Source organism: the organism of the source record quoted next, unplaced genomic scaffold (assembly GCF_019419815.1).
Source record: "Pyrus x bretschneideri cultivar Hongxiangsu unplaced genomic scaffold, Pyrus_bretschneideri_v1 Contig12, whole genome shotgun sequence".
Lineage (NCBI taxonomy): Eukaryota > Viridiplantae > Streptophyta > Magnoliopsida > Rosales > Rosaceae > Pyrus > Pyrus x bretschneideri.
This window is the reverse complement of record NW_025999413.1, coordinates 1208575-1235104: the sequence shown is the minus strand read 5'-3', so window position 1 is coordinate 1235104 and position 26530 is coordinate 1208575. Positions and strand designations below refer to the sequence as shown.

The 26530-nt window shown below is 38.4% G+C and overlaps 2 protein-coding genes and 1 long non-coding RNA gene across 3 annotated transcripts; all 3 read left to right on the top strand.

Annotated features, from left to right (window-relative positions):
- Positions 1 to 202: 202 nt before the first annotated feature.
- On the top strand, positions 203 to 4308 carry LOC125474186 (disease resistance protein Roq1-like). Its single transcript, XM_048577622.1, has 7 exons — positions 203 to 414; positions 954 to 2058; positions 2339 to 2623; positions 2734 to 3297; positions 3399 to 4016; positions 4149 to 4234; positions 4302 to 4308. Exons 1-7 carry the CDS (start codon positions 203 to 205, stop codon positions 4306 to 4308), a joined length of 2877 nt encoding a protein of 958 aa, XP_048433579.1.
- A 9123-nt stretch (positions 4309 to 13431) lies between these two features.
- On the top strand, positions 13432 to 15418 carry LOC125474323. The gene is made up of 3 exons (XR_007255877.1): positions 13432 to 14983; positions 15138 to 15270; positions 15358 to 15418. It is a non-coding gene; the product is annotated as an uncharacterized LOC125474323 (long non-coding RNA).
- A 158-nt stretch (positions 15419 to 15576) lies between these two features.
- LOC103956676 (disease resistance protein RUN1-like) lies at positions 15577 to 23920 on the top strand. Its single transcript, XM_048577834.1, has 9 exons — positions 15577 to 17175; positions 17717 to 18821; positions 19107 to 19391; positions 19492 to 20064; positions 20135 to 20777; positions 20909 to 20994; positions 22696 to 22995; positions 23080 to 23163; positions 23526 to 23920. The coding sequence occupies exons 1-2, from the start codon at positions 16652 to 16654 to the stop codon at positions 18639 to 18641; spliced, it is 1449 nt and encodes a 482-aa protein (XP_048433791.1). The 5' UTR covers positions 15577 to 16651; the 3' UTR covers positions 18642 to 18821; positions 19107 to 19391; positions 19492 to 20064; positions 20135 to 20777; positions 20909 to 20994; positions 22696 to 22995; positions 23080 to 23163; positions 23526 to 23920.
- Positions 23921 to 26530: the final 2610 nt, after the last annotated feature.

The following is a 26530-nucleotide window of genomic DNA, read 5'->3' as shown; positions in this document are numbered from 1 at the left end:
CACCCGCAACACCTTCACAAACCACTTCTTCATTGCGTTACGCAATGCCGGAATTAACACTTTTATAGACAACCAGCTCACAAGGGGGAAAACCATACAGAGTGAACTTGACCAAGAAATCGAAGGGTCGAGAATCGCCATCATCATCTTCTCGAAGGGGTACGCGGAGTCCCGGTGGTGCCTGAGGGAGCTGTCGAAGATCATGAGGTGCCTAAAAGAACAAGAGGGGAAAATTGTCTGTCCAATATTCTACGACGTTGACCCTTCTCAAGTCAGGAAACAGAAAGATAGTTTTGGGGAAGCATTTCAGAAGCATCAAAGGGATGAAGATCCAAATGAGGTCAAGCAGTGGAGGGAGAATCTTAAGGCTTCTGCAGATTTGGGCGGCTGGAATCTCAAAACCACGGTCGACGGGTATACTTTTTTGTTTACGTCAAATTTCATATACCAAATTTCACTAATCAACCAAAATTAAAAGATTATAATTAAGGCATTGAATCTGATTTTATATGTTATAAGAAAAATTGGATCGTTAGTCCCTGAACTATGATAAAGCTGTAATTTTGGTCCCCACATAAAAATTTATTACAATTGTTATATGAATTTTATAAAAGGTAGAGCATTTGCATAAGAATTTCCGTCAAAAATGAGGAAGTGAAACGCAGGGTACATGCTTTGTTTTTTATGGGTGTGTGAAGGACAAATGCTCCACACTTTATCAAATTAAAATACCAATTATAATGGATTCTTAATTATATTACTGAAAGCTACAATTGCATAATATCCAATCACCAATGAACTAATGTATTCACATTATAATAAAAGGTTAGATACGTGGTTGAATTGAGCTCAATTAATCCAGTTTATTCAAATTTGTTTCATTATGTAAATATCTAGTCATTATGAATAAAGCATTTAGTATGGCTATCGTAATTTGGAATTTCTACTCATAGGTGTGAAGGAGTGTTTATCGAGAAAATTGTTGGGGACGTCAAGGGACTACTGAAAACCACAAACTTAAAAGAAGCCAAGCAATCAGTTGGAATGGCTTTTCGCGTGCAAGAATTTAGTACTGAATACTTAGACGTTGAAGGTTCACCTGATGTTCAAATAATTGGAATTTGGGGTATGGGTGGTATAGGTAAAACAACGCTTGCTAGAGCCGTTTGTAGCAATTATCAGCACAGTTTTAGTCGTCAATGTTACCTTGAAGATGTGAGGAGTAAAAAGAAAGAGATGGTTAGTCTACAAGAACAACTTCTTCGAGATATTTTGAAACGGCCTGACATTAAGGTAAGTAGTGTTGCCGAAGGGACCAAGGAGATAGAGAAAAGACTTGGAAGCATGAAGGTACTCATTGTAGCTGATGACATAGATGATGCGGACCAGTTAGATGAGTTGGCGATAGAACACAAATCGTTTGGTCCAGGGAGCAGAATTATTATAACAACAAGAGATGAAGAAGTGCTGAATATAAAAAAGGTGGATAAAAAATATAAGGCACAAACGATGACAGATGAAGAAGCTTTTGAGCTCCTTAGTTGGCATGCCTTTGGAAATCCTTGTCCTGACGAAGAATATTTTGAACTCCCAAGAGATGTTGTTGATTATTGTGGAGGATTGCCCCTAGCTCTGAAAGTTGTTGGTCGTTTGTTGGCTACGAAAAAGAGTAAAACCATATGGGAAAGTACATGGGAAAAATTGAGAAATATTTCACATGGAAAAATTCATGAGACGCTTAAATTAAGCTACGATGGGCTACCTGATTATCATGTGAAGGATGTTTTCCTTGACATATCTAATTTCTTTGTTGGATGGAGTTTAAGTTTTGTCGAGGCAATATTGGGTGGTTGTAGTCATTTTTCTGTAAAAGTAGAAATTAACACACTTTCCGATCGATGTCTCTTATATATTGGTAAAGATAAAAGATTGAGTATGCATGATTTGATTCGAGATATGGGAAGAGAAATTGTGCGGGCAGAATCTCCTGTGAAACTAGGAAAACGTAGTCGATTGTGGCATAGTGAAGATGCAAAAAGAGTGCTAAGGAACGAATCTGTAAGTTTTGCAATAAAAAGATGTTATGTTAAGTACATGTAAAGAAAGAGAAGTATATACGCATATCCGCATATATATAATGTATGCCGTGCATAGTATATTTGAAGAAGAAGAAGAAAAGAAAAGGTTTCATCCACTGTAAATTGAAAGAGAAAATACATAATTATGTTGTATGCCCTACCTTTCTAGTAGTTCATTCATCCAATTCACGGCTCTGCTTCGTGTGAATATTATCCTTTTTTTCTTTTTTTTTTTTTTTTTTTTTTTTTTTTACTAACAGGGAACTGAAGCAGTTGAAGGACTAACCTTAGCTTTGCCAGAGTATTCTGATGACGAGGAAAGCTTCAGTACAGAAGCGTTTAAGAAGATGTGGCGTCTGAAAATTCTCAAGCTGGAAAACGTAAAGCTGACTGGAAGCTACAAACATCTTTCCAAGGAGTTAAGAGCGTTGACTTGGGATGGATTTCCTCTTGAAGCCATACCAGCAGATTTTGATCAACGAAACCTAGTTTATTTAGGCCTGAGCTACAGCAAGATTGTACGAGTTTGGGAGGATTCGGACCTGGTACGATATAATTATCAATGTCCTTGTAAATATCAGCATCAGTCATCGTCATGCATTCTCTCTTTTATTTATTTGGATTTTTATTATTGTTTTCTCTTTTTGAGTAACAGTTGCCCAAGAAGTTGAAGTATCTCTTTCTTAAAGACTGCCATCACCCGACTGAATTACCAGACTTTTCAAAACTCCCACATCTCGAGGTATTGGACCTCAGTGGCTGTAAGGGTTTGTGTGGGGGTTACCATTTTTTAACACAACTGAAGATGATTGAGGTATTATATCTCAGCGACTGCAATATAACAGATGATGCCGTTCTCGAAATAATTGGGAGTCTATCTTCTTTAACAGTTTTAGATCTAGGTGGGAATGGTTTTAATAGGCTACCCATTCTCAGTGGCCTTTCTCAGCTTCAGGTTTTATGTCTAAATCATTGCACAAACCTTCGGGCAATCCCAGATTTGCCGAACAGTTTGTGTGTACTGAAAGCGAATTACTGCATTGCATTGGAAATAATATCCGACTTTTCAGAGATGTCGAACATGAGGGGATTGGAACTGAAAGACTGCCGCAAACTCAAAGATATTCGAAACTTGGAGAACTCATTGGACTACATATATTCAATTCATATGAAAGGGTGTACCAGTCTCACTGATACTTTTAAGGAGAACCTCCAAACGGTGGGGTACTCTCTCTCTCTCTCTCTCTCTCTCTCTCTCTCTCTCTCTCTCTCTCGCTTTTTGTATTGTTGCTTATACTAACTTTGCACCCCATGTTGTAGAAAAATGCATTTGGTGGAATTTTTCTCTCTGGAAATGATATTCCTAACTGGTTAGCCTATGTCGTGGGAAAGGATAAAACTGTCAAATTTGAAGTGCCACCAAGTATTGATTATATAGGAGGGTTGGCTTTGGGCATCGTTTATTCTTCGGACAACTCCAACTGTACTGGGACTCTAACCATTCATGTTGTTAATCGCACCCAACGAACTAATTTTCGCATCTGGGAAATGATGGCCACCGTAACTGCTTCCCATGAATATTATCTTTGGTTGGGAAATCTTTCAAACGAGAAGCTCAAACTGAAAGGCGGAGACATAGTTCTTGTAAAAGCAGAATTTTATGGAGGAGATAATAGAATTAAGGTGAACAAAACAGGAGTGGATATGGTAAAATGGGATTTGTCCGATGATCTTACTAATTGGGACAACTATAAGACTATGCCATATGAGTCTGATGAAGACATTGAGGACAATACACTATTGAACTATCGCCATGTTTTCCTCTATTACAAGACCCTCGAGGCCTGGCCATGGCACATCGAAGGCTCTGAGTCCGATCCACTCCCTAAGTTCTTCGCATCCACTCTCAAAGCTCGCAAGAACGACATCACCACTAAGGTCCGTTTTCCAGCTCAATTCGTTGGCCTTTTTGGTTGCTTTTTCTTGCCGTTTCTTATTTCCTGGAGCTACTGAGTTCTGGTGTTGAGCTGAGTTGACTCCATTACTCACTTTTTTCTTGGTTTTTGATAGACGTTGCTGACAGTAATTGAAGGACGCAAAGGAACCGAGTTTTCTAACGGCGATGTTTTGATTTTCCCACAAATGATTAAATACAGGTAAATTCGCGTTGATTTCTTGAGGTTTTTCTTCTGTAGTTGCTTTAATTTTAATCTGAATTGATAGGATTTAGATAATTAACCAGTGAGTGGTTAATTTTAATCCAATCATTACGATGAACTGAAACTGCAATTGAGTATTTCTTAACAATACAAAGGTAATAAGAATAAGTACATTAAGCAAACTTGAGAGGTAAGGAAGAGAACAACAATGTCGCACTGGAGTAATCTGAAGCAATAACTTATAACCATTCAAGATGTGTCACATCTCGGCCTAGGGCGGATCACTTCCCGGGCTCGCTCCACCACCGTAGCATGATATTGTCCGTTTTGGGCCCCGACCATGCCCTCACGGTTTTGTTTTTGGGAACTCACACAAGAACTTCTCGATAGGTCACCCATCCTGGGAGTGCTCTCGCACACTACTCGCTTAACTTCGGAGTTCCCATGGAACCCGAAGCCAGTGAACTCGCAAAAAGCCTCCTGCTAGGTAGGGATGGGAATATACATTTAAGGATCACTCCCTTAGGCGATGTGGGATGTCACAATCCACCCCCCTTAGGGGCCTAACGTCCTCATCGGCACACACGCGACCAGGTTAGGCTCTAATACCAAATTGTCACATCCTGGCCCGGGGATGACCACTTCCCGAGCCCACTCCACCACCGTAGCATGATATTGTCCCCTTTGGACCCCGACCACGCCCTCACGGTTTTGTTTCTGGGAACTCACAAGAGAACTTCCCGATGGGTCACCCATCCTGGGAATGCTCTTGCACACTACTCGCTTAACTTGGGAGTTCCCATAGAACCCGAAGCCAGTGAGCTCCCAAAAGGCCTCGTGCTAGGTAGGGATGAGAATATACATTTAAAGATCACTCCCCTGGGCGATGTGGGATGTCACAATCCACCCCCCTTAGGGGCCCAACGTCCTCGTCGGCACACCACGGCCAGGGTTAGGCTCTGATACCAAATTGTCACATCCCGGCCAGGGGCGGATCACTTCCCGGGCCCGCTCCACCATCGTAGCACGATATTCTCCGCTTTGGGCCCCGACCATGCCCTCACGGTTTTGTTTTTGGGAACTCATAGGAGAACTTCCTGATGGGTCACCCATTCTGGGAGTGTTCTTGCACGCTACTTGCTTAACTTCGAAGTTCCTATGGAACTCGAAGCCAGTGAGCTCCCAAAAGGTCTCGTGCTAGGTAGGGATGAGAATATACATTTAAGGATCACTCCCCTGGACGATGTGGGGTGTCACAAGATGGCACATAAAAGCTTAACTTGGTGGATGAAAAAAGTTCAAATGGTGGTTTGATTGTGGAATACTGAGAGTGTTGTCTTACCTATAGGTACATTGAAGAATGCCATGTAAAATTGCTTACGATGGAAAGACTAAAACATGAGCCGACCCACGTTCCCACCCGAGTGCTACTCAAAAGCTGAGTCATATACAATTAAAACAAATTATTTCCTTACTACAGCCAACACTTCCAATATCAAAAGAGAAAGAAATAACAGTATCAACGCATTAGCAGAAAAGTGTCATATTACATACCATCAAATGGCAGCAACTAAATTCTGATATTAACTGCAGAAAAGTGTCATATTACATACCATCAAATGGGAGAAACTAAATTTTGATATTAACTACTGGAAGAAAAACCTTGCCTGATGCAAAACAACAATTAAATCGAAAAAGTGAGTAAGTTTTAGTTATATTATGACTGACTGTTTATGTAAAAATGCTTCAGACCTAACTTTCCCTATCTGAAACTAAGCGAAAATTGACATGGATTCCATTTCATGATTTCCCCTTGAACATGTTCATCTATCTGTATCATCGAAAAGAAAAATAGTTTTTGAAAAAAATACAAAGTTCAAAGGATGAGAAATAAAGAAAATTCAGAAAAAGGGAAGATATAAGAGTCGAAGAAGACAAAACCAAAAGATCCAAGACTCATCACCCACCAAGATAATCAAGACATCCAAGATAACATCCAAGACTCAGCCACCACCCAGCTAGGTAGCAAACACACACCTAAAGGCTATAAAGGATAGGGTCTTCATCAAATTAGCTATGGTCAACCTCAACCAAAATCAAGTGACAAATAAACAAAGATGTGCATAAATCATTTTCTTAGTTTGCTTTCCGATGTTAACATGTAAGAGAATCATGTAGTAGCCTTTTTAGCCTCTTTTTGTTATGATGTCCTCCTCGACTCCTTTCTCCTGACAAATCAACCCATACCTCTTGTCACATCCGACCCAGGCGGGACCACTTTTCGGGCCCGATTCCACTGTAGCACGATATTGTCCGCTTTGGACCCCCAGCACACCCTCACGATTTTGTTTCTGGGAACTCACACGAGAACTTCCCAGTGGGTCACCCATCATGGGATTGCTCTCGCACGCTACTCGCTTAACTTCGGAGTTCCGATGGAACTCAAAGCCAGTGAGCTCCCAAAAGGCCTCATGTTAGGTAGAGATGGGAATATACATATAAGGATCACTCCTCTGGGCGATGTGGGATGTCACAATCCACCCCCCTTAGGGGCCCGACGTCCTCGTCCGCACACCACAGCCAGGGTTAGGCTCTGATACCCAATTGTCACATCCCGGCCCGAGCGGGACCACTTCCCGGGCCCGACTCTACTGTAGCACGATATTGTCCGATTTGGGCCCCCAACACACCCTCACGGTTCTGTTTCTGGGAACTCACACGAGAATTTCCCAGTGGGTCACCCATCATGGGATTGCTCTCGCGCACTACTCGCTTAACTTTGGAGTCCGATGGAACCCGAAGCCAGTAAGCTCCCAAAAGGCCTCATGTTAGGTAGAGATGGGAATATACATATAAGGATCACTCCCCTGGGCGATGTGGGATGTCACACCTCTAGCTCCTATGTCCCTTCCTCACTCTTTCTCTCTGTACCCGTTCCCCATCTCTCTCAGAACCGGATCCCTTTCAGATCCAAATAAACTGAGTCTCATGTGTAAAGGATCCGGGCCGTTGAAATTTGATTCAATGGTTACAAATAGAGGGCCCTCTAAAAGTTATAATAATTATAGTCGTTGGATTAAATTTCAACAGCCCAAATCCTTTAATCATTAGGCTTAGTTTATTTGGGTCTGGAGAAGATCCGGTTCCATCTCTCTCTGTGCAACCAACGTCAGCGGACAGAACCCACACCCCACCCTTCCCATCAACCCTCTTGTCTTTCACTGTGCAAACCCTAAACTCAATGTCACCCTCTACCTCTCTGCACGATCTCCTTGACGAGCCCCCCACCGAATTGCAGAACACAAACGCCCTAAATGGTGGCCGTTGGATTAGGACTGAAGGGGACAAAAGAGTCATTTGATTTTTCTGTGAAACCCAGCCCAAAACTCGTGAGAGCTGCACCGTGGGCCCAATGCAGCAGCCCAACCCATTAGATATGTGTTAGCTTCTAAAATTAGTTCTAGAAATTGAATTTAATGACTCAATTTACAACAAATTCCTTGCCTTACAAGGAATTAAAGAGTGTTAGGTTATTGTTTCATGTCAATTCCTTTTTATGATTCTGGGGTTGTTTTTGTTTGTTGACCGAAGGGGCTTGAAAGAGTCGGATGTGGACAGCTTTGTTGATGATGTCCTTGTGAATCACAAACCATGGGATTCCAGAGTGCAAGAGGCGTTTACTGGTTCCTATGTATTTGTATGTGAACATTGTAGTCGAGAGGAATGGAATCGTGATAGTGCACTTGTTCTCATTGATAAGTTCGAAGAGGAGGCTGGGCTGCGAGGATTGACGAATCAGGTATTTGTTACTGCTTGCTATCACACTGGAGGCCACAATGGAAACTTGATTATCTACAGCCTAGGTTCAAATGGAAGCATAACAGGCCATTGGTAATATCCGGATCATAACAATTTCAAATTTTATCATATTGCGATCGATGAAGGAGTTTGAATATTATGTATTATTAATTGCAGGTATGGCTACGTCACTCCTGATGATGTGCCGGAATTGCTTGATCAGCATATTCGGAAGGGAGAGATTATAGAACGACTTTGGAGGTTTGTACGGTTTTGGTTTCGCCTACTGTCTTTGGATGAAAATTTCACTGGAACTGAAGCTTCTGTTGTCATATTTTTATATTACTGATTGTTTCTAGTGTTGTATGATAGATTATTGATATAGAGTTACATTAACATGGAGGAACTTTTGTGGAGAAAGCACAAAAGAATTGGATGTAACTGCATTACCCTGTATATGTTTTTGATTTGTAATGTTGCTGTGATTTGTTTATTAAGCTTGATCATACCTATTCTTACTCAATTGCTATAGACGAAACTTAAGAGTTGAATCTTTAAATAGCTGAACACGAAATTCAATTTCATTCCTTATATAGGGGTCAAATCGGAGCATCCTCCGATGAAGCTGAAGAAATTAATGAACGGGAGCTTCCAAATGGAGAAGAAAATAAGAAAATCGAGGAGAAGCCACAAGAAAATGGCAATCAGATTCACCAAGAAAACGGCGATCAGATTCAGAATAATGAGAACTTTTCAGGCTGTTGCCACGGTGCTAATAGTGATGGATTTACATGCTGCAAAGAAGTAAGTTTGGAGAACGGTGGAAGTGAGGAAAAGAAGCTGGAAGAAACCAGAGAGTCGTGTGCCTTAGGGAAGCTGTCAAGCTTGATTGGGAACTGGGAGCAAAGCGATGTTCTCGCAGCTGCTGCCGTGGTTGGAGCAGTACGTGGCATCAGTGGCTGTGGCCTATATTTTTTATAGAAGGTCGGGCCGATAGATGTTATAACGTCAATTAAATAATCCTCCGAACCATGCTCTTATATGAACGGAGAAATATAATAAATTGTTGAATGGTTTTGTCTTGATTGGGATTTCTTATGAGACTGTTTGCTAAGTATTGATGTGGTGTGTTCTAAGCTCCTGTGATTATTTTCGATTTGCCTGCTGGACTTATAATTCAACCGTCGATTCTGTCAAATTTTATGGTAATTTATTGTGAAAGAAATCTCGATTTTGTTGTTTATGAATTTTGAAAGAGAGAAAACGACATTGTTGTCCTCGTCGTTTGTTCAATAAACAAGACAAACGACTGTGTGCTAACATCTTAATCTGCTTAAACTATTTTTCAGATATACGGCATTGTTGTCACGAATTTTACCTTCATTCTAGAATAGTTTTTCTTTTTTTCTTATGGTGGTTCTCAAACTCAATCTCATGTGGTACTTCAATTGTATATGTTAACTCAATTTATTTTTCTGTTAAATATAGAGGGCATAGCAAGGATTTTGTACATCCACCTTTTTTTCTCTCCATTTTTTAGGTTGTGGGATGAATTTTAAGTTTATCATCTCTACTTAACACAAAAACAGATGAAGTTGATGAAAAAGATTTGGGTTTGATCGTAAAACCAATGATTACAAGTTGGTCTTAATTCTTGTATGCAGCGATACAAGAAGGGGGACATCTTCTCATGTGAATGTCGTACTATATAGCTTGCGTTCTAATTCATGGAGAGAATTAGATTACTCTTCTCCGTTTGATGTAATTTGGTATTGGGATTACCCTTACTCTAGTGAGACTGACATCTACGTCAATGGGAATTCTCACTGGATGGTCAGTAATGATACTGATACTCACAGTGCAATTCTTTCTTTCGACATGGCCGATGAAGTGTTCCGATTGATTTGTTTTCCAAAGTTACCGGAATTTTTACCGGACGGTGGTACACATTTCAATATTCATGCATGGAACGATGATTCTCTTTCCGTGGTTGTTCAGCCAAAGTCATATATTCCTGACTGGACTTGTGAAGTATGGATCTTGCAAGACTACGCTGACGATGAATCTTGGACTAAGCGAATCACGATAGGGCCAAATGAAGGCATTGCGAGGTCATTGGAGTTATTGGGATTACGGCGAAGTGGAGAATTTCTTTTCCAATGTGACAAAGAAGAAATTATGATCTCGTACAACCCAAAAGATTGCTCAGCAAGAGTTTGTGGATCTGTGCGAGCTTATTATTCAGAGAGCTTGGTTTCAATCATAGGGAATTGACGGGACAACCAAAATATGTTGTTTGATATAGTTAAGGAAAGTGATGATCCAACTCTTCAACAATACACATCTTCGTAAGGATCATTTAGTTCAGTGTTTAAATTATTGACTCATTATTCTTTTTATTTTTTTGTTGTTCTGTCGCCTAATCACCAAATGAATTGCAATTCCTTCTTTTGTTTCGTTGATACAATATTTGCCTCAACATTTATTTCCAGCGGGATGCTTGCTTGATATTTTTAAGCATATGGTATGGTTCTCGCTTATTGGGACCAAAATATTAGCATGTCTGTTTGTCTTTTAATGAATACCACGATGTATTTAAAATAAAGAGCAGTTGATCTGAAGTAGGAGACGACAACTTTTCAATGTGCAGGAATATATCACGGTACAAGTATCATCATATAAATGATTGAATATTTTTTTTTTATTCAAGTATCCAAACCGAAATGTGTTTTCTGCATGCCAAAAAATCTCTCTTAGAAGGCGCCGTAAAATATATCATAATAATTAAATATTAAACTCTTGTAAGTCCTCTCATTTGCCTTAACGTTTGTACTTCAATCCATTTCCCTCCAACCTGATATCTAAGTCACACGTCCTTATTGTCCATGTCAGATTTGTCACTTTCAAGTTTCAGAAACGCCAAAGTAATGTGTTTTACTTTCTAATTTACCCTAAGACAATGGGTAATTCAATTATTGTGATGGGTTTTTGGCCTTAGTGGCTACCCATAGGGCACTTTCTGGAAGCTCCAACTGTAAAATTGCTCTCAGTTAATTTAGCTAGAACAATGTGTGTATGTTTTATGTTTATGCACATATTGAAAATATTCTCTTTATCAAATCTTAGACTCGATAATATAAATAGACATTCTATTATCGTATATATTAAATTTGATTAAAACAATGTGTTTATTTCATAGAGTTTTGACTCAATAATTTAGTTTAAATTAATTAAAAGATTGCTCAAATATATGTGTATTTTTTAATAAGGATTAGTTGAGTTGTAAGGTTTAGATTTGAGTTCCGTTGCAAGCAACCATTCTTGGTGAACCATATGTAAAAACCAAAAAATGATTAAGACCTCATTTTGTAAGTTCTTAAGGAGACTTGTGGTATGCCCTGATCTTGGGATGAAGTAACTTTCCTTTTCCCTAAACTTTTACAAATTAAATTTATAAATCAGTTATTTAGTAGTCATTTAGTACTAAGATCTAGTAGTATTCCCTTTGACTTGCTAGTGAGGTGAAAGTTTTCTGTGTGTTGTGAACACGATCCGGTAGACCAAGTGTCATAATACAATTGTTTGATTTTTATTTTAAAGTTTCCAACCAATTGTAGTGCTACATCATGTTTTCAATACATTGAAAAATCGTTTATAAGCGAGAGGTCTTTAAGTCTAATACTTGTCAAAGTGAATCTGAACCAAATTATTATGACTGTCTCATTGTGAAGCTTAACTCACTCCCTCCACCACTTAATATCACATATAAATATATATATATATATATATAAACTACTTATTTAGTAAGTAATTATTTTATTTATATTATAATTTAGGGATAACTTGATATAGATCCAATTTTGTGAGCCATTAGTAGAATTAGTCCACTTCATTGAAATAGGTCCAATAATTGAGATTCCATGTATGTTTATTTATGGTTTGTACCATATTTACCCCTTAGGCTTACGAATTGTAGTAAATACACAAAATTTCTTAATTATGAGATAATTTGTGGTTTAACTAATCCCTTAATTGTAGGATTAGTTATAGCCGTATAATCACCTCAACCCCCAGTGTGTTTCATCCCTCCTTTTTTCCTTCTTCCAAACAATTCCCTCTATCAATCCTCCTCTTTTTTGTCTCTTCTTTTCATGGGTGATATTTTTGTGTTCTTCCCTCCAAATTCGTTCCTTTAATGGAGGTATATTATATCATATTTATATTTTTATGTTCCACCATGTAGGTTGCCAGCATTTTTCTTCCAATACAATAGGTAGTTTATTTTTGTTTTGCAGGTAGATTATATCTGCTTTGTAGGTATAAAACATTTTCTTCCTATACAATAGGTAGGTAGTTACTAGATTATATCGGTCTTGTTTTCTTCATAAATAGTAGGTAGTTACTAGATAATATTTTAGTTTGAGTATTTAAATATTCAAAATTTAAAAACTGAATAAATGATAAAAAAACATTAAAGAATTTAAATATTTTTATCTGAAAGGGTAAAATTGATATCAAAATATGTAATTGGATAATTGGACTCGGTCCCAAAAACTATCTAAGTTTTTGGACCTAGATCCAAAAGCCCCTATAATTTAAACTATCTATTAACGAAACTCTCTTAGTCCATCAAAAAAGAGTGAAAAAATCAAATTAACAACTTAAATAAATTAATAAATTAAAAGTTTTGTAGAATATAGTAAATTACACACAAAATACTTTTAATTTTTTCAAATTTTTTTGCTCTTATACTAATTTCCTCTCTCTCTCTCTCCCCCCAATTCCCAATAATAAATCTAATCCACTATCACTGTTGATAGATTTTTCAATATGACAAATATACAGAATAATACACCACATATCATTATACAAATGATGAAACTCACTGATACAGTTTCTGTCAGTGGCCATTTTAAAATCGTGGGGTTGTTGGTGGGTGCTTCTGGGATTTTAATCTTTGCCCCTAAACAAAAGGCACACCCTAGATTTGTTGGATACTCAACGGGATGGGTCTGTTTTCTGAAACCTACAATGCCAAGCAAGTCCTTTTATTATAGAAAGTCTTCATCTTTCTCCCCCTTCAATCATACAAAGTCTCCTTCTTTTATTACTTTTTTTTTCCATTTTTACCCAGACCAAAGCTTCCTTCTGTACTGTTTTTGTTACACCGAATTATTTCGAACTCTACTAATTTTAAAGACTAAGTTGGACTTAATAAAACATTTGATGCAATAAAAATAGAATAATAAAAAAATATTTTTCTTTTTTATTTCTTTTTGTCTTATTATATTTATTTTCTAAGATTCGTACAGCGTATAACACATCAAATAGGATTAATAATACGAAGTTAGGTGTTTGGTGCTTTTATGTATTAATAGTCACCTCGGATTAAATAATCCGACGCCACCCCTTATATCCGCCTGATACCGCTTAGTTATACCGCTCAAAACCCCGGTATTGTTTAGTCGGGTAGAAAGCACGCCTCTCGCTCTCTCCGTCCTCATCGCCTTCGTCCCGAATCGTTTGCTCTCTCCATCTCGCAACGCTTGCAACTTCTCCTCCTCCTTCTCTGTTCTGCCCTCCAGCAACTTCTCCTCCTCCTCTGTTCCGCTTTCCTGCAATTTTTCTTTCAATTTTTCCTGCAATATTTCCCAGATTCTCCTCCTCCTCCTCCTTCTCTGTTTCGCCCTCCTGCAACTTCTCCTCATTTTCTCTGTTCCGCCCTCCTGCAATATTTATTGCAATTTTTCCCAGGTTCTTCTCCTCCTCCTTCTCTGTTCTGCCCTCCTGCAATTTTCTTCTTCTTCTCTCACTACTCTGCCCTCCTCCTCCTATTTTTCTTCCAATTTTTTTTTTCAATTGATTGCAGATTTGCGTTTTAATTAAAATTTTAGGGTTTTCAGTTTTCAGATCTTAAAAAAAAAAAAAAGAAATTGATCTGTTATTTTTTTGCTTGTGCGCCCTGAGTTGGGTATGTTGCGAATTCAAACCCAGTTGAAGAAATGGGTTAGGAGATTTTTCCAACTTTTTGGCTTTTTGGTGAATTCATAATATCATGCATACTGGGTTCGTGTGCTGGTTTGGCTGCAGGAAGGTCTGGAGAGCAGATCCAGGGATGAAATTCAGTAAAAATTTGTTTTTTTTTCCCCCTATTTTCTTGAATTATCAATTGTTTTATCCGATGTTAAACCAAACACCCTATAAAATTATAGAGTCATTAATCCGATATTGCACAAAACATCTGATTAATTTAATCAGTACTTTTCAATGACTATTTATCCTTTCCACTAAAATAGTCACAAAGCCTTCTTCTCCGTCGGTTTTTCTTTTTCGTTTTTCTTTTCTTTTCTAGAACTCTGTATTCCCTTCCTCCTTCCGTTTCTTCATCTGTATTCCCCAAATTAGTCAAAGTGCACAGATTGATAATTACAAAATGGAGACATGCCTCATCTTCAATTCTCAATTCCTAATTTTTCCCCCAAATTTCCAATTCCCACCAAAAACTCCAATGCTGCTCCTTCCAAATCCATCGGCGGCCATGGTGAGTTTTCCCGTCCGACAACCTCTCTCTCTCTCTCTCTTTCCTTTGTTTTCTCATCTAAATCCATCTGGCCAAATCCTTCTCTCCCCCAATTCCGCCGGCAGCCATGGCGAGTTTTCCCGTTTGGGTGGTTCTGATTCTAAGATTTTTGGGGGTTCTGGGTCGTAATCGGATTCTGGGTAGCTCTGCACTCCTTTGCGAGGTAAGCTTGTGGTGGTGGCTCGAGGGATTCTGGGAAGACAAGAGGCAGTGACATAGTCCTAGCTAATACCAAGGTTTCAGTCGGGACTAGCTAGCGACGCTTAGCGAAGTCCGGAGTGGAGGCGAGTCCGACATAGCGCCATTTAAGTTAGTCCCTTGCTACGCCAAACACAGGACTACACGGACTGTTAGTCCCGTCCTGTCCAGTGAGTGCTAACGATGTCAGACAAACGTGATTTGGTGTTGTGGGTGTTTATGATGCCGAATATGTGTTTTTCGTGTGGAGTTACAACGATGATGTTCTGTTCTGTTCTCTTCTGTTCTGTTCTTAATCCGTTTGTTGCGTTTTGTTTGTTCTAGATATAAGAATCAAAATGTTGCTGTAAAAATTGTTCATAGAGGAGAAACCCCAGAGCAGATTGCCAAGAGAGAAGCGCGGTTTGCGAGGGAAGTGGCAATGATGTCGAAAGTGCGGCACAAAAACTTGGTGCAGGTTGTTGTAAAGTTTTCGATAAGTATTTGTGATGACTAAATCGGCGTATTTGAGATATCTGATGCGGGATTTTTAACTTTGTGACAGGTACACGAAATTCAATTTCATTCCTTACAGGGGCCAAATGGGAGAATCTTCTGATGAAGCTGAAAAAAATAATGACCCGAAGCTTTCAAATGGAGGAGAAAGTAAGAAAATCCAGGAGAAGCCCCAAGAAAACGGCAATCAGATTCAGAAAAATGAGAACTTTTCAGGCTGTTGCCAAGTTGCTAATAGTAATGGATTTACATGCTGCAAAGAAGTAAGTTTGGAGCAGAACGGTGGAAGTGAGGATTTACATGCATAATCTGCTCTGTAGCCCTGTTCCTCGACTGCTTGTTTCTCGAACCATAATTGGAACAGTCTTTCAAGAGAAACAACAACTCCCGTGCCGTGGCTTTAGCCGTCCACGTCCCATCCATGCTCAGCTGAAGCAATCCAGGCATTGTTCCTTCCTCAGAATCAGTCCTCTGTACTTCTCTCTGCAGCTCTGGCATATAAGCAGGAAGATACTTGTTATCTGCTCCTTGCATTTCATCGATTCCTCTTCAATGGTCTCAACCAGCCCCCAGATTGTGTCGCACGTACCTGCAGTTTCCTTGAGCGCAGTCTTCGATGAAGAAACAATGTCGTCAAATAGCGCAATTGCCTCCTCAACTAGTTGGCTTGATTTTTCCAAGCCGTGGGTTATTTGGAACAACGAAAACACTACGCCCGAAGAGACGGAGACAGAATTGTCTGATGGCAGGTCGAGAGGTTGTGTAGTGTGGCTTTGCTGTCGAATAGTCTGATCGAGAAATTCAACTATTAGTTGGATGCCTCCGTGTGATCCAATTGGTAGCTTGTTTCCCTAGCGGATGAAAAAAGCTGCTATTGTGATTTCGATCATCGCCTTGCTTTTGCAGCTAAATTGATCCTTATTTTGAGCATGTAAATTACTTATTTTACGACATTGATCGTTTTGATGTAATGCTACGAATGTCCTCTCTTGGCTAAATTTAGTTAGTTACTGTTAACAAAGTAAAGATAGTCATTTAATTAGCCTGTTGGAGCTTAATTCTTCTGCATCTTTTGTTAAGATGGGTTGTTGGAGATGAGGACTCTTCACATTCATAATATCTAGACTGACTCTAACCGTTGGAATTTGCTTTGCACCGAAGATTCTTATAACGCTGTCGTGACGTCAAGTCAATTGGTCAAAGTTGGGCGGCAGATTGCTCAAAAAACTCCAAAGAAAGGAAAAACACTCTTGCAAAAAATTTAAAAGGGCCCCCGAGACTGGGGAATCTTCGGAGATTTGACTTTGGTTATTTGAGAGCCAAGCTGCTCTTCTACAGCTGCAATGGATACCAGCAATTCAGCCCATGGAGCCGCCGCCGCCTCTTCTTCGTCTTCCTTGCGGCGCCCAAACCGCTGGAAGTATGAGGTGTTCCTGAGCTTTAGAGGCGACGACACGCGCACTACCTTCACAGACCACCTATACATTGCATTACTCAAGGCCGGAATCAACACTTTCATAGACTACCAGCTCAGAAGAGGGGAAAACATAGAGAGTGAACTTGACCAAGAAATTGAAGGGTCGAGGATCGCTGTCATCGTCTTCTCGAAGAGGTACGCGGAGTCCCGGTGGTGCCTGAGGGAGCTGTCGAAGATCATGAGGTGCCTAAAAGATCAAGAGGGGAAAATAGTGTGTCCAATATTCTACGACGTTGACCCTTCTCAAGTCAGGAAACAGAAAGATAGTTTTGGGGAAGCATTTCAGAAGCATGAAAAGGATGAAGATCCAAATGAGGTCAAGCAGTGGAGTAAGGATCTTAAGGCTTCTGCAGATTTGGCCGGCTGGAACCTCAAAACCACGGCCGACGGGTATACTTTTTTGTTTACTTCAAATTTCATATCACCATATTTCACTAATCAACCAAAATTACGATATTATAATTAAGGCATTGAATCTGATTTTATTTGTGATGAGAAAAATTGGATCGTTGATCTCTGAACTATGATATAACTGTAATTTTGGTCCCTACATAAAAATTTATTACAATTGGTATATGAATTTTATAAAAGGTAGAGCATTTGCATAAGAATTTCCGTCGAAATTAAGAAAGTGAAACGCAGGGTACATGCTTTGTTTTTAATGGGTGTGTTGAAGGACAAATGCTCCACACTTAATCAAATTAAAATACCAATTGTAATGGATTCTTAATTATATTACTAAAAGCTACAATTGCATAATAGCCCAATCACCAATGATCTAATGTATTCACATTATAATCAAAGATTAGATACATGGTTGAATTGAGCTAATTAATCCAGTTTATTCAAAACTGTTTCAATATGTAAATATCTAGTCATTATGAACAAGGCATTTAGTATGGATCTCGTAATTTGGAATTTCTACTCGTAGGTGTGAAGGAGTGTTTATCGAGAAAATTGTTGGGGACGTCAAGGGACTACTGAAAACCACAGACTTTAAAGAAGCCAAGCACTCAGTTGGAATGGCTTTTCGCGTGCAAGAATTCAGTACTAAATACTTAGACGTTGGAGGTTCACCTAATGTTCAAATTATTGGAATTTGGGGTATGGGCGGTATAGGTAAAACAACGCTTGCTAGAGCAGTGTGTATCAATTATCAGCAGAGTTTTAGTCGTCAATGTTACCTTGAAGATGTGAGGAGTAAAAAGAAAGAGATGGTTAGTATGCAAGAACAACTTCTTCGAGATATTTTAAAACAACCTGACATTAAGGTAAGCAGTGTTGCCGAAGGGACCAAAGAGATAAAAAAAAGACTTGGAAGCATGAAGGTATTTGTCGTGGTTGATGACATAGATGATGTAGACCAATTAGATGAATTGGCAATAGAACATGAATCGTTTGGTCCAAGGAGTAGAATTATTATAACAACAAGAGATGAACATGTGCTGAATATACAAAAGGTGGATAAAAAATATAAGGCACAAGCAATGACAGAGAAAGAAGCTCTTGAGCTCCTTAGTTGGTATGCCTTTGGAAATGATTATCCCGATAAAGAATATATTGAATTGGCAAGAGATATCGTTGATTACTGTGGAGGATTGCCCCTAGCTCTGAAAGTTGTTGGTCATTTGTTGGCTACGAAAAAGAATAAAACCATATGGGAAAGTACATTGGATAAATTGAGAAATATTCCAGATGGAAAAATTCATGAAACGCTTAAATTAAGCTACGATGGGCTATGTGATGATCATGTGAAGGGTGTGTTCCTTGACATATCTTGTTTCTTTATTGGACTGGGGATAAGTTTTGTCACGTCAATATTGGATGGTTGTAGTCGTTTTTCTGTAGAAGCATAAATTACCACACTTTGCGATCGATGTCTCTTATATATTGGTGAAAAGAGAGAATTGAGGATGCATGATTTGATTCGAGATATGGGAAGAGAAATTGTGCGGGCAGAATCTCCTGTGGAACTGGGAAAACGTAGTCGATTATGGCATAGTGAAGATGCAAAAAGCGTGCTAAGGAATGATTCGGTAAGTACTTTTGCAATAAAAAAATGTTATGTTAAGTACATGTAAAGAAAGAGAAGTTTATACGCATATCCGCATATATATAATGTATGCCGTATATTTGAAGACAAAAAAGAAAAGAAAAGGCTTTCATCCACTGTAAATTGCAAGAGAAAATACATAATTATGTTGTATGCCCTACCTTTCTAGTAGTTCATTCATCCCATTCATGGCTCTGCTTCGTGTGAATATTATCCTTATCTTGTTTTTTTTTTTTTTTTTTTTTTTTTTTTTTTTAATCTCTAACAGGGAACAGAAGCAGTTGAAGGACTAAGACTATTTTATCCAGAAGATTCTGATGACGAGCAAAGCTTCAGTACGGAAGCGTTTAAGAAGATGTGGCGTCTGAAATTTCTTCAGCTGGTAAATGTAAAGCTGACTGGAAGCTACAAACATCTTTCCAAGGAGTTAAGATTGTTGCATTGGAGAGGATTTCCGCTTGAAGCCATACCAGCAGATTTTGATCAACGCAACCTAGTTTGTTTAAGCCTGAGGTACAGCAAGATTGTACGAGTTTGGGAGGATTTGGACCTGGTACGATATAATTATCAATATCCTTGTAAATATCAACATCAGCCATTCTCTCTTTTATTTATTTGGATTTTTATTATTGTCTTCTCTTTTTGAGTAACAGTTGCCTAAGAAGTTGAAGTATCTCCTTCTTAGAGACTGCCATAACCTGACTGAATTACCAGACTTTTCAAAACTCCCACATCTCAATATATTGGAGCTCAGTGGCTGTAAGGGTTTGTGTGGGGGTTACCATTTTTTAGCACAACTGAAGATGATTGAGGGATTAGATCTCAGCGACTGCAATATAACAGATGGTGCCATTCTCGAAATAATTGGGAGTCTATCTTCTTTAACATATTTAGGTCTAGCTGGGAATGGTTTTAATAGGCTACCCATTCTCAGTGGCCTTTCTCAGCTTCAGTTTTTATGTCTAAATCATTGCACAAACCTTCAGGCAATCCCAGATTTGCCGAACAGTTTGCTTCGACTGAGCGTGAATTACTGCACTGCACTGGAAATAATGTCCGACTTTTCAGAGATGTCGAAAATGAGGGTATTGGAACTGAAAGACTGCCGCAAACTCAAAGATATTCCAAACTTGGAGAACTCGTTGGACTACATGGATTCCATAATTTCCATTCAAATGGAAGGGTGTACCAGTCTCACTGATACTTTTAAGGAGAAGCTCCAAAAGGTATGGTTCTCTCTCTCTCTCTCTGCTTTTTGTATTGTTGCTTATACTAACTTTGCACCCCATGTTGTAGAAAGGTGCATTTCGTGGAATTTTTCTCTGGAAATGATATTCCTAACTGGTTAGCCTATGTCGCGAGAGAGGGTGAAACTGTCAAATTTAAAGTGCCACCAAGTATTGATTATATAGGAGGGTTGGCTTTGGGCATCGTTTATTCTTCAGACAACTCCGACTCTACTGGGTCTTTATGTATTGATGTTGTTAATCGTACCCAGCGAACTCATTTTTGCATCTGGACAATGGAGGCCACCATAACTGCTTCCCAGGAATATTATCTTTGGTTGGCAAATCTTTCAAACAAGAAGCTCAATCTGAAAGGCAACGACAAGGTTCTTGTAAAAGCAGAATTTTATGGAGGAGACAATAGAATTACGGTGAACAAAACAGGAGTGGATATTGTAAAATGGGATTTGTCTGATGGTGGTACTCATTGGGAGGACTTTGAGACTATGTCATATGAGTCTAATGAAGACACTACGTCATATGAGTCTGATGAAGACACTAATGACGATACACAATTGAGCATTTGCCATGTTTTCCTCTGCTACAACACCCCCGAGGCCTGGCCGTGGTGCATCGAAGGCTCTGAGTCCGATCCACTCCCTAAGTTCTTTGCCTCCGCTCTCAAAGCTCGCAAGAATGACATCACTGTTAAGGTCCGTTTTCCAGCTCAATTCGTCGGCTTCCTGATTGCTTTTTATTATCGTTTCTTATTTCATGGAGCTATTGAGTTCTGGTGTTGAGCTGAACTGACTCCGTTACTCACTTTTTTCTTGGTTTTTGATAGACGTTGCTGATGGTAATTGAAGGACATGAAGGAACTAAGTTTTCCAATGGCGATGTGTTGATTTTCCCACAAATGATCAAATAAAGGTAAATTCGCGTCGATTTCTTGAGGTTTTTGTTCTGTAGTTGCTTTAATTTTAATCCGAATTTATAGGATTTAGATAATTAACCAGTGAGTGGTTAATTTTAATCCGATTCATAATGATGAACTGAAACCGCATTTGAGTATTTCTTAACAATACAACAATTAAAAGGATAAGTATATTAAGCAAGCTTGAGAGGTAAGCAAGAGAACAACAATGTCGCACTGGAGCAATCTGAAGCAATAACTTATAACTATTCAAGATGGCACATAAAAGCTTAACTTGGTGGATGAAAAGTTCAAATGGTGGTTGGATTATGGAATACTGAGAGTGTTGTCTTACCTATAGCTACATTGAAGAATGCCATGTAAGACATGAGCCAACCCACGTTCCCACCCGAGTGCTATTCAAAAACTGAGTCATATACTATTAAAACTAATACTATTGAAACGAATTATTTCCTTAATACAACCAACACTTCCAATATCAAAAGAGAAAGAAATAACAGTATATGACGCATTAGCAGAAATGACAGCAGCTAACTTCTGATATCAACTGCTAGAAGAAAAACCTTGACGATGCAAAACAACAATTAAATCGAAAAATTTTGTAAGTTTTAGTTATATTATGACTGACTGTTTATGTAAAAATGCTTCAGACCTAACTTTCCCTATCTGAAACTAAACGACAATCAAGATGGATTCCATTTCAGGGGAGATTCAGAGATCCCATATTTGAGACTCTGCACTAAAATCATTTCCAATGAAATTTTCTCTGCATTTGAAACTACTTTTATCTCATCCTCACTAAATCTGCCAGCACTGCATATTCCCTCAAAGTGTTCTCACCCAGCCGTGTACTCCATCACAATGGCTAGATGAAGTGGTGTGAGCAGAACCAGCGAGAAAGACACCGCACTACTTTCAAGTCTTAAACACAAACCTCTTTATCAATTATCTCAAATAAGCCACTCTAAAGACTATTTCCACTTCACAGTAAAAACAAAGTGCAGGAAGTATAGCTCATATTTTTAGCAGAGTTATTTTGACCACAATTCTGCAAGTGGTGGATTGCCCCGGTGGTAGGGCATTTCTCTTAGTCCTACTGCATCCCGGGCTCAAAGTCTAACCATCCCCCGTACCAGTTTAAGCACACCAGAGGCCAAATTTAATGTGTTCTGTCTTCATCCACCCACCCTCAGCAAATACTTACACAAAATTCAAACAGAACTTGCCAAATTCATTTTTAAAGTACAAAATGAAAATAGTTTATGATCACTGACCACTTTGAATCAAACGTTATTCCGATGCAGTGATCTTAGTCTGGTTTTCGATGTTAACATGTAAGAGAATGAATTCACATCCAAGAGTAAAGAATGAATTGAAAATTATTTGTTACCTTTTGAATAGGAAGGATGCAGCAGCCCCTGACAAATCAACCCATGAGCAGTGCAATTTATTTTCCTAGTTTAGACTGAAGTAATTTCTGTTTTGACTTCACTTTTGATTACGAGATTGTTTGAATTTACTGACCTAAGTAGATAATTAGATATGTGTTAGCTTCTGAAATTAGTTCTAGAAATTGAATTAATTGGCTCAGTTTACGTCTAATTCCTTGCCTTACAAGGAATTAAAGAGTGTTAGGTTATTGTCTCTTGTAAACTCCTTTTTGTGATTCTGAGGTTGTTTGTGTTTGTCGATCAAAGGGGCTTGAAAGAGTTGGATGTGGACAGCTTTGTTGATGATGTCCTTGTGAATGACAAACCATGGGCTTCTGGAGTGCAAGAGCCGTTGACTGGCTCCCATGTATTTGTATGTGCACATGGTTGTCGAGAGGAATGGAATCGTGATAGTGCACGTGTTCTCATTGATAAGTTCAAAGAGGAGGCTGAGCTGCAAGAATTGATGAATCAGGTATTTGTTGCTGCTTGCTTTCACACTGGAGGCCACAATGGAAACTTGATTATCTACAGCCCAGGATCAGATGGAAGCATAACAGGCCATTGGTAATATCCGGATCATAACAATTTAAAATTTTGTCGTATTGGGGTCGATGAAGGAGTTTGAATATTATGTATTATTAATTACAGGTATGGCTATGTCACTCCTGATGATGTGCCGGAATTGCTTGATCAGCATATTGGGAAGGGAGAGATTATAGAACGACTTTGGAGGTTTGTACGTTTTTGGTTTTGCCTACTGTCTTTGGATGAAAATTTCACTGGACGGAAGTTTGTGTTGTCATAGTTTTCAATTGCTGATTATGTCTAGTCTTGTATGATAGATTAATTGATATAAAGTTAAATTAACATTGAGGAACTTTTGTGGAGAAAGCACAAAAGAATTGGATATAAGTGCATTACCCTGTATATGTTTCTGAATTGGATGTAACTGCATTACCCTGTTTATATTTCTGATTAATTGTTGTCAGATTGTTTATTAAGCTTGATCATACCTGTTCTTACTCAATTGCTATTGAAGAAAAGAGTTGAATCTTTAAATAGCTGAACACGGAATTCAATTTCATTCCTTACAGGGGCCAAATCGGAGCACCTTCTGAAGAAGCTGAAAAATCTAATGACCAGAATCTTCCAAATGGAGGAGAAAATAGGAAAGTCGAGAAGCCCCAAGAAAATGGCTATCAGAGGGGAACAAAGCGAAAGCGAGAATGTCGGCTTGAGTAATGCAAACATTGGTGATAATCCAATGCCTCGAAAACCTATGGGTTCCTCCGCAAGGTTCGTCCACGGAGGGTGAGTCAGGGCCTAAGATCAGACCGAAAGGCATAATCGATGGACAATAGTAGCTGTAGCCTATAGCTTTTATAGAAGGTCAGGCTAAAACGCGCTCAAATCCTCCGAACCATGCTCTTACATGAAATGAGAAATCTAATAAACTGTTGAATGGTTTTATCTTGATTGCGATTTCTTATGAGACTGCTTGCTAAATGTTGATGTGGTATTTTCTAAGCTCATGTGAATGTTTGATTTGCCTGCTGGACTTATATTTCAACTGTCGATTATGTCAAAATTTATGGTAATTTTTGTGAAAGAAATCTCAATTTTGTTGTTTATGATTTTCGAAAGAGAGAATCCTGTTGTTTGGTCAATAAACGAGATACATGACTGTGTGCTAGCATCTTAATCTACTTGAACTATTTTTCAAATATACGGCATTGTTGTCATGAATTTTACCTTCATTCTAGGATATATTTTTTTTTTTTTTCTTATTGTGGTTGTCAAACTCAATCTTATGTGGTACGTCAATTATATCCGTTAACTCAATTTATTTTTCTGTTAAATATAGAGGGCATAGCAAGGATTTTGTACTTCCACCTCCTCTCTTTTTCTTTTTTTTTTTCCCTTCATTTTTTAGGTTGTGGGATGAATTTTAAGTTTATCATCTCATCTACTTAATAGAAAAACAGACGAAGTTGAGGAAAATGATATTAAAAAAAAAAAGGTCATTTTGGTTCCGGTTCTTAATAAGCCTAATTGTTAGTCTGAAACTTTGTTTGTTTAAATATTTTGATTGAGGTCCTTAACATCATTTAAAAGATTTAACTCATGCATTTAACGTCTCACAAATTATGAAATTTAAACAAATTTAAAGAATATTTTTAAAATATAATAAATATTTAAAAATCAATAATAGAGTAATGTTGTTCTTCACAAAATTATAGCAAAAAAAATAATGTACCCACATAGTTATTAACATATTTTAAAAAATAACTGTTGATATATTTTAGAACATAAAATAAATACATATAATTAGCATGGGTACATTTAGCGAAATTAAAAATGGGTACAAATAAATTAAAAAATATGGGTACTGTGACATCCCACATCGCCCAGGGGACTGATCCTTATATGTATATTCCATCTCTACCTAGCACGAGGCCTTTTGGGAGCTCACTGGCTTCGGGTTCCGTAGGAACTCCGAAGTTAAGCGAGAAGGAGGCTAGAGCACTCCCAGGATGGGTGACCCTCTGGGAAGTTGCTCGTGAGTTCCCAAAAACAAAACCGTGAGGGAATGGTAAGCCCAAAGCGGACAATATCGTGCTACGGTAGTGGAAGCGGGCCCGGGAAGTGATCCGCCCCGGGTCGGGATGTGACAGGTACAAATACAAATAAAAATTTTAAAAATATGGGCACAAAAAGAAATTAATATATGGGTACAAATTAAAACTAAAAAGAAAATTGGTACAAATTAAAAAAGGGTTGCAAATTAAAAATGGTTACAAAATAAAATTGAAAACATATGAATAAAAATTAAGTCATAAATATAAATACACCATAAGTAACATTTCTAACAATAATGAATATATTTAGGAATAAAAAATATTTTGTTATTGAAATAATTAATGACATTTATTAAAACCTAAGGACCTTGATCGAAAATTGAAAAGAAATAAGGTTTTAATCAATGGAGTAGCAAAAAGAGGGATGAAAACTTAATTTCTCCTAAAAAAAATAGTCATGCTATAGCGAGGTTGAAGATCATATAACATATGCATCGATAATATTACCAATTCACAATAGTCATAATTGTCCTAGATGAGTTTTTTATATTTTGTTGCATGATAGCCTTGATCTCTCTCTCTCTCTCTCTCTCTCTCTCTCTCTCTCCCCTTGTCGTATTGTTGCTTGTACAAACTTTGCACGCCATGTTATAGAAATGGAAGGTGGGGGATGGATTTTGGTGGAATTTGTCGCTCTTGAAATGTTGTTCCTTAATGGTTAACCTATGTCGTGAGAGAGGAAGAAAATGTCAATTTTGAAGTGCCGCCAAGTTTTGATGATATAGGAGGGTTGGCTGTGAGCATCGTTTATTCTTCGGACCATCCCAGTGTAGTGGGTCTCTATGCATTGATGTGGTTACCCAGCGAACTTATTTTTCCATCTGGTGAATGGTTGCCACCACAACTGATGCCCATGAAGATTATCTTTGGCTGGGAAGTCCTTCAAACAGGAAGCTCAATCTGAAAAGGGGGGACAAGGTTCGTAAGGTGAAGAAAACAGGAGTGAATTTTGTAGGATGGGAACCTTGTTTACCTTCAGAAATAAAAAATGTGAACTATGAGCGTGTACCATATGAGTGAGATGATGATACTGATGAGGAAGACTATCAGACTATACCATATGAGTTTGATGACGACACTGACAATGGTACAGATTTAAGAGACCACTCATCTGATGAGGTCTGCAAAACATTAAGGTTTGATCTTAATATTGAAAGCTTTGACGATGAAGAAACAACAGTGAATTGCAGGAAAGCGCAGTAAAGAGACTTGTAAGGAAGGTACGTAGACATTTACTACAAAATGCCAAGGAACTGATGCAATTATGAAGCATGAAGCAACTTGTTTATAAGTCTTACCCAATCAGGTCATATTTCCCTATGTTTTTCCTCTGTAAAGACCATGAAAACGTGATTTTACGTTTCATTTTCATTGCTTCTAATAGTAATATTAGAGGTTGGGCCGAACCATGCTCGCTAGTTTGTGGTCTGTTTAAGATTTTTCATATGGCTCAAAGCAGC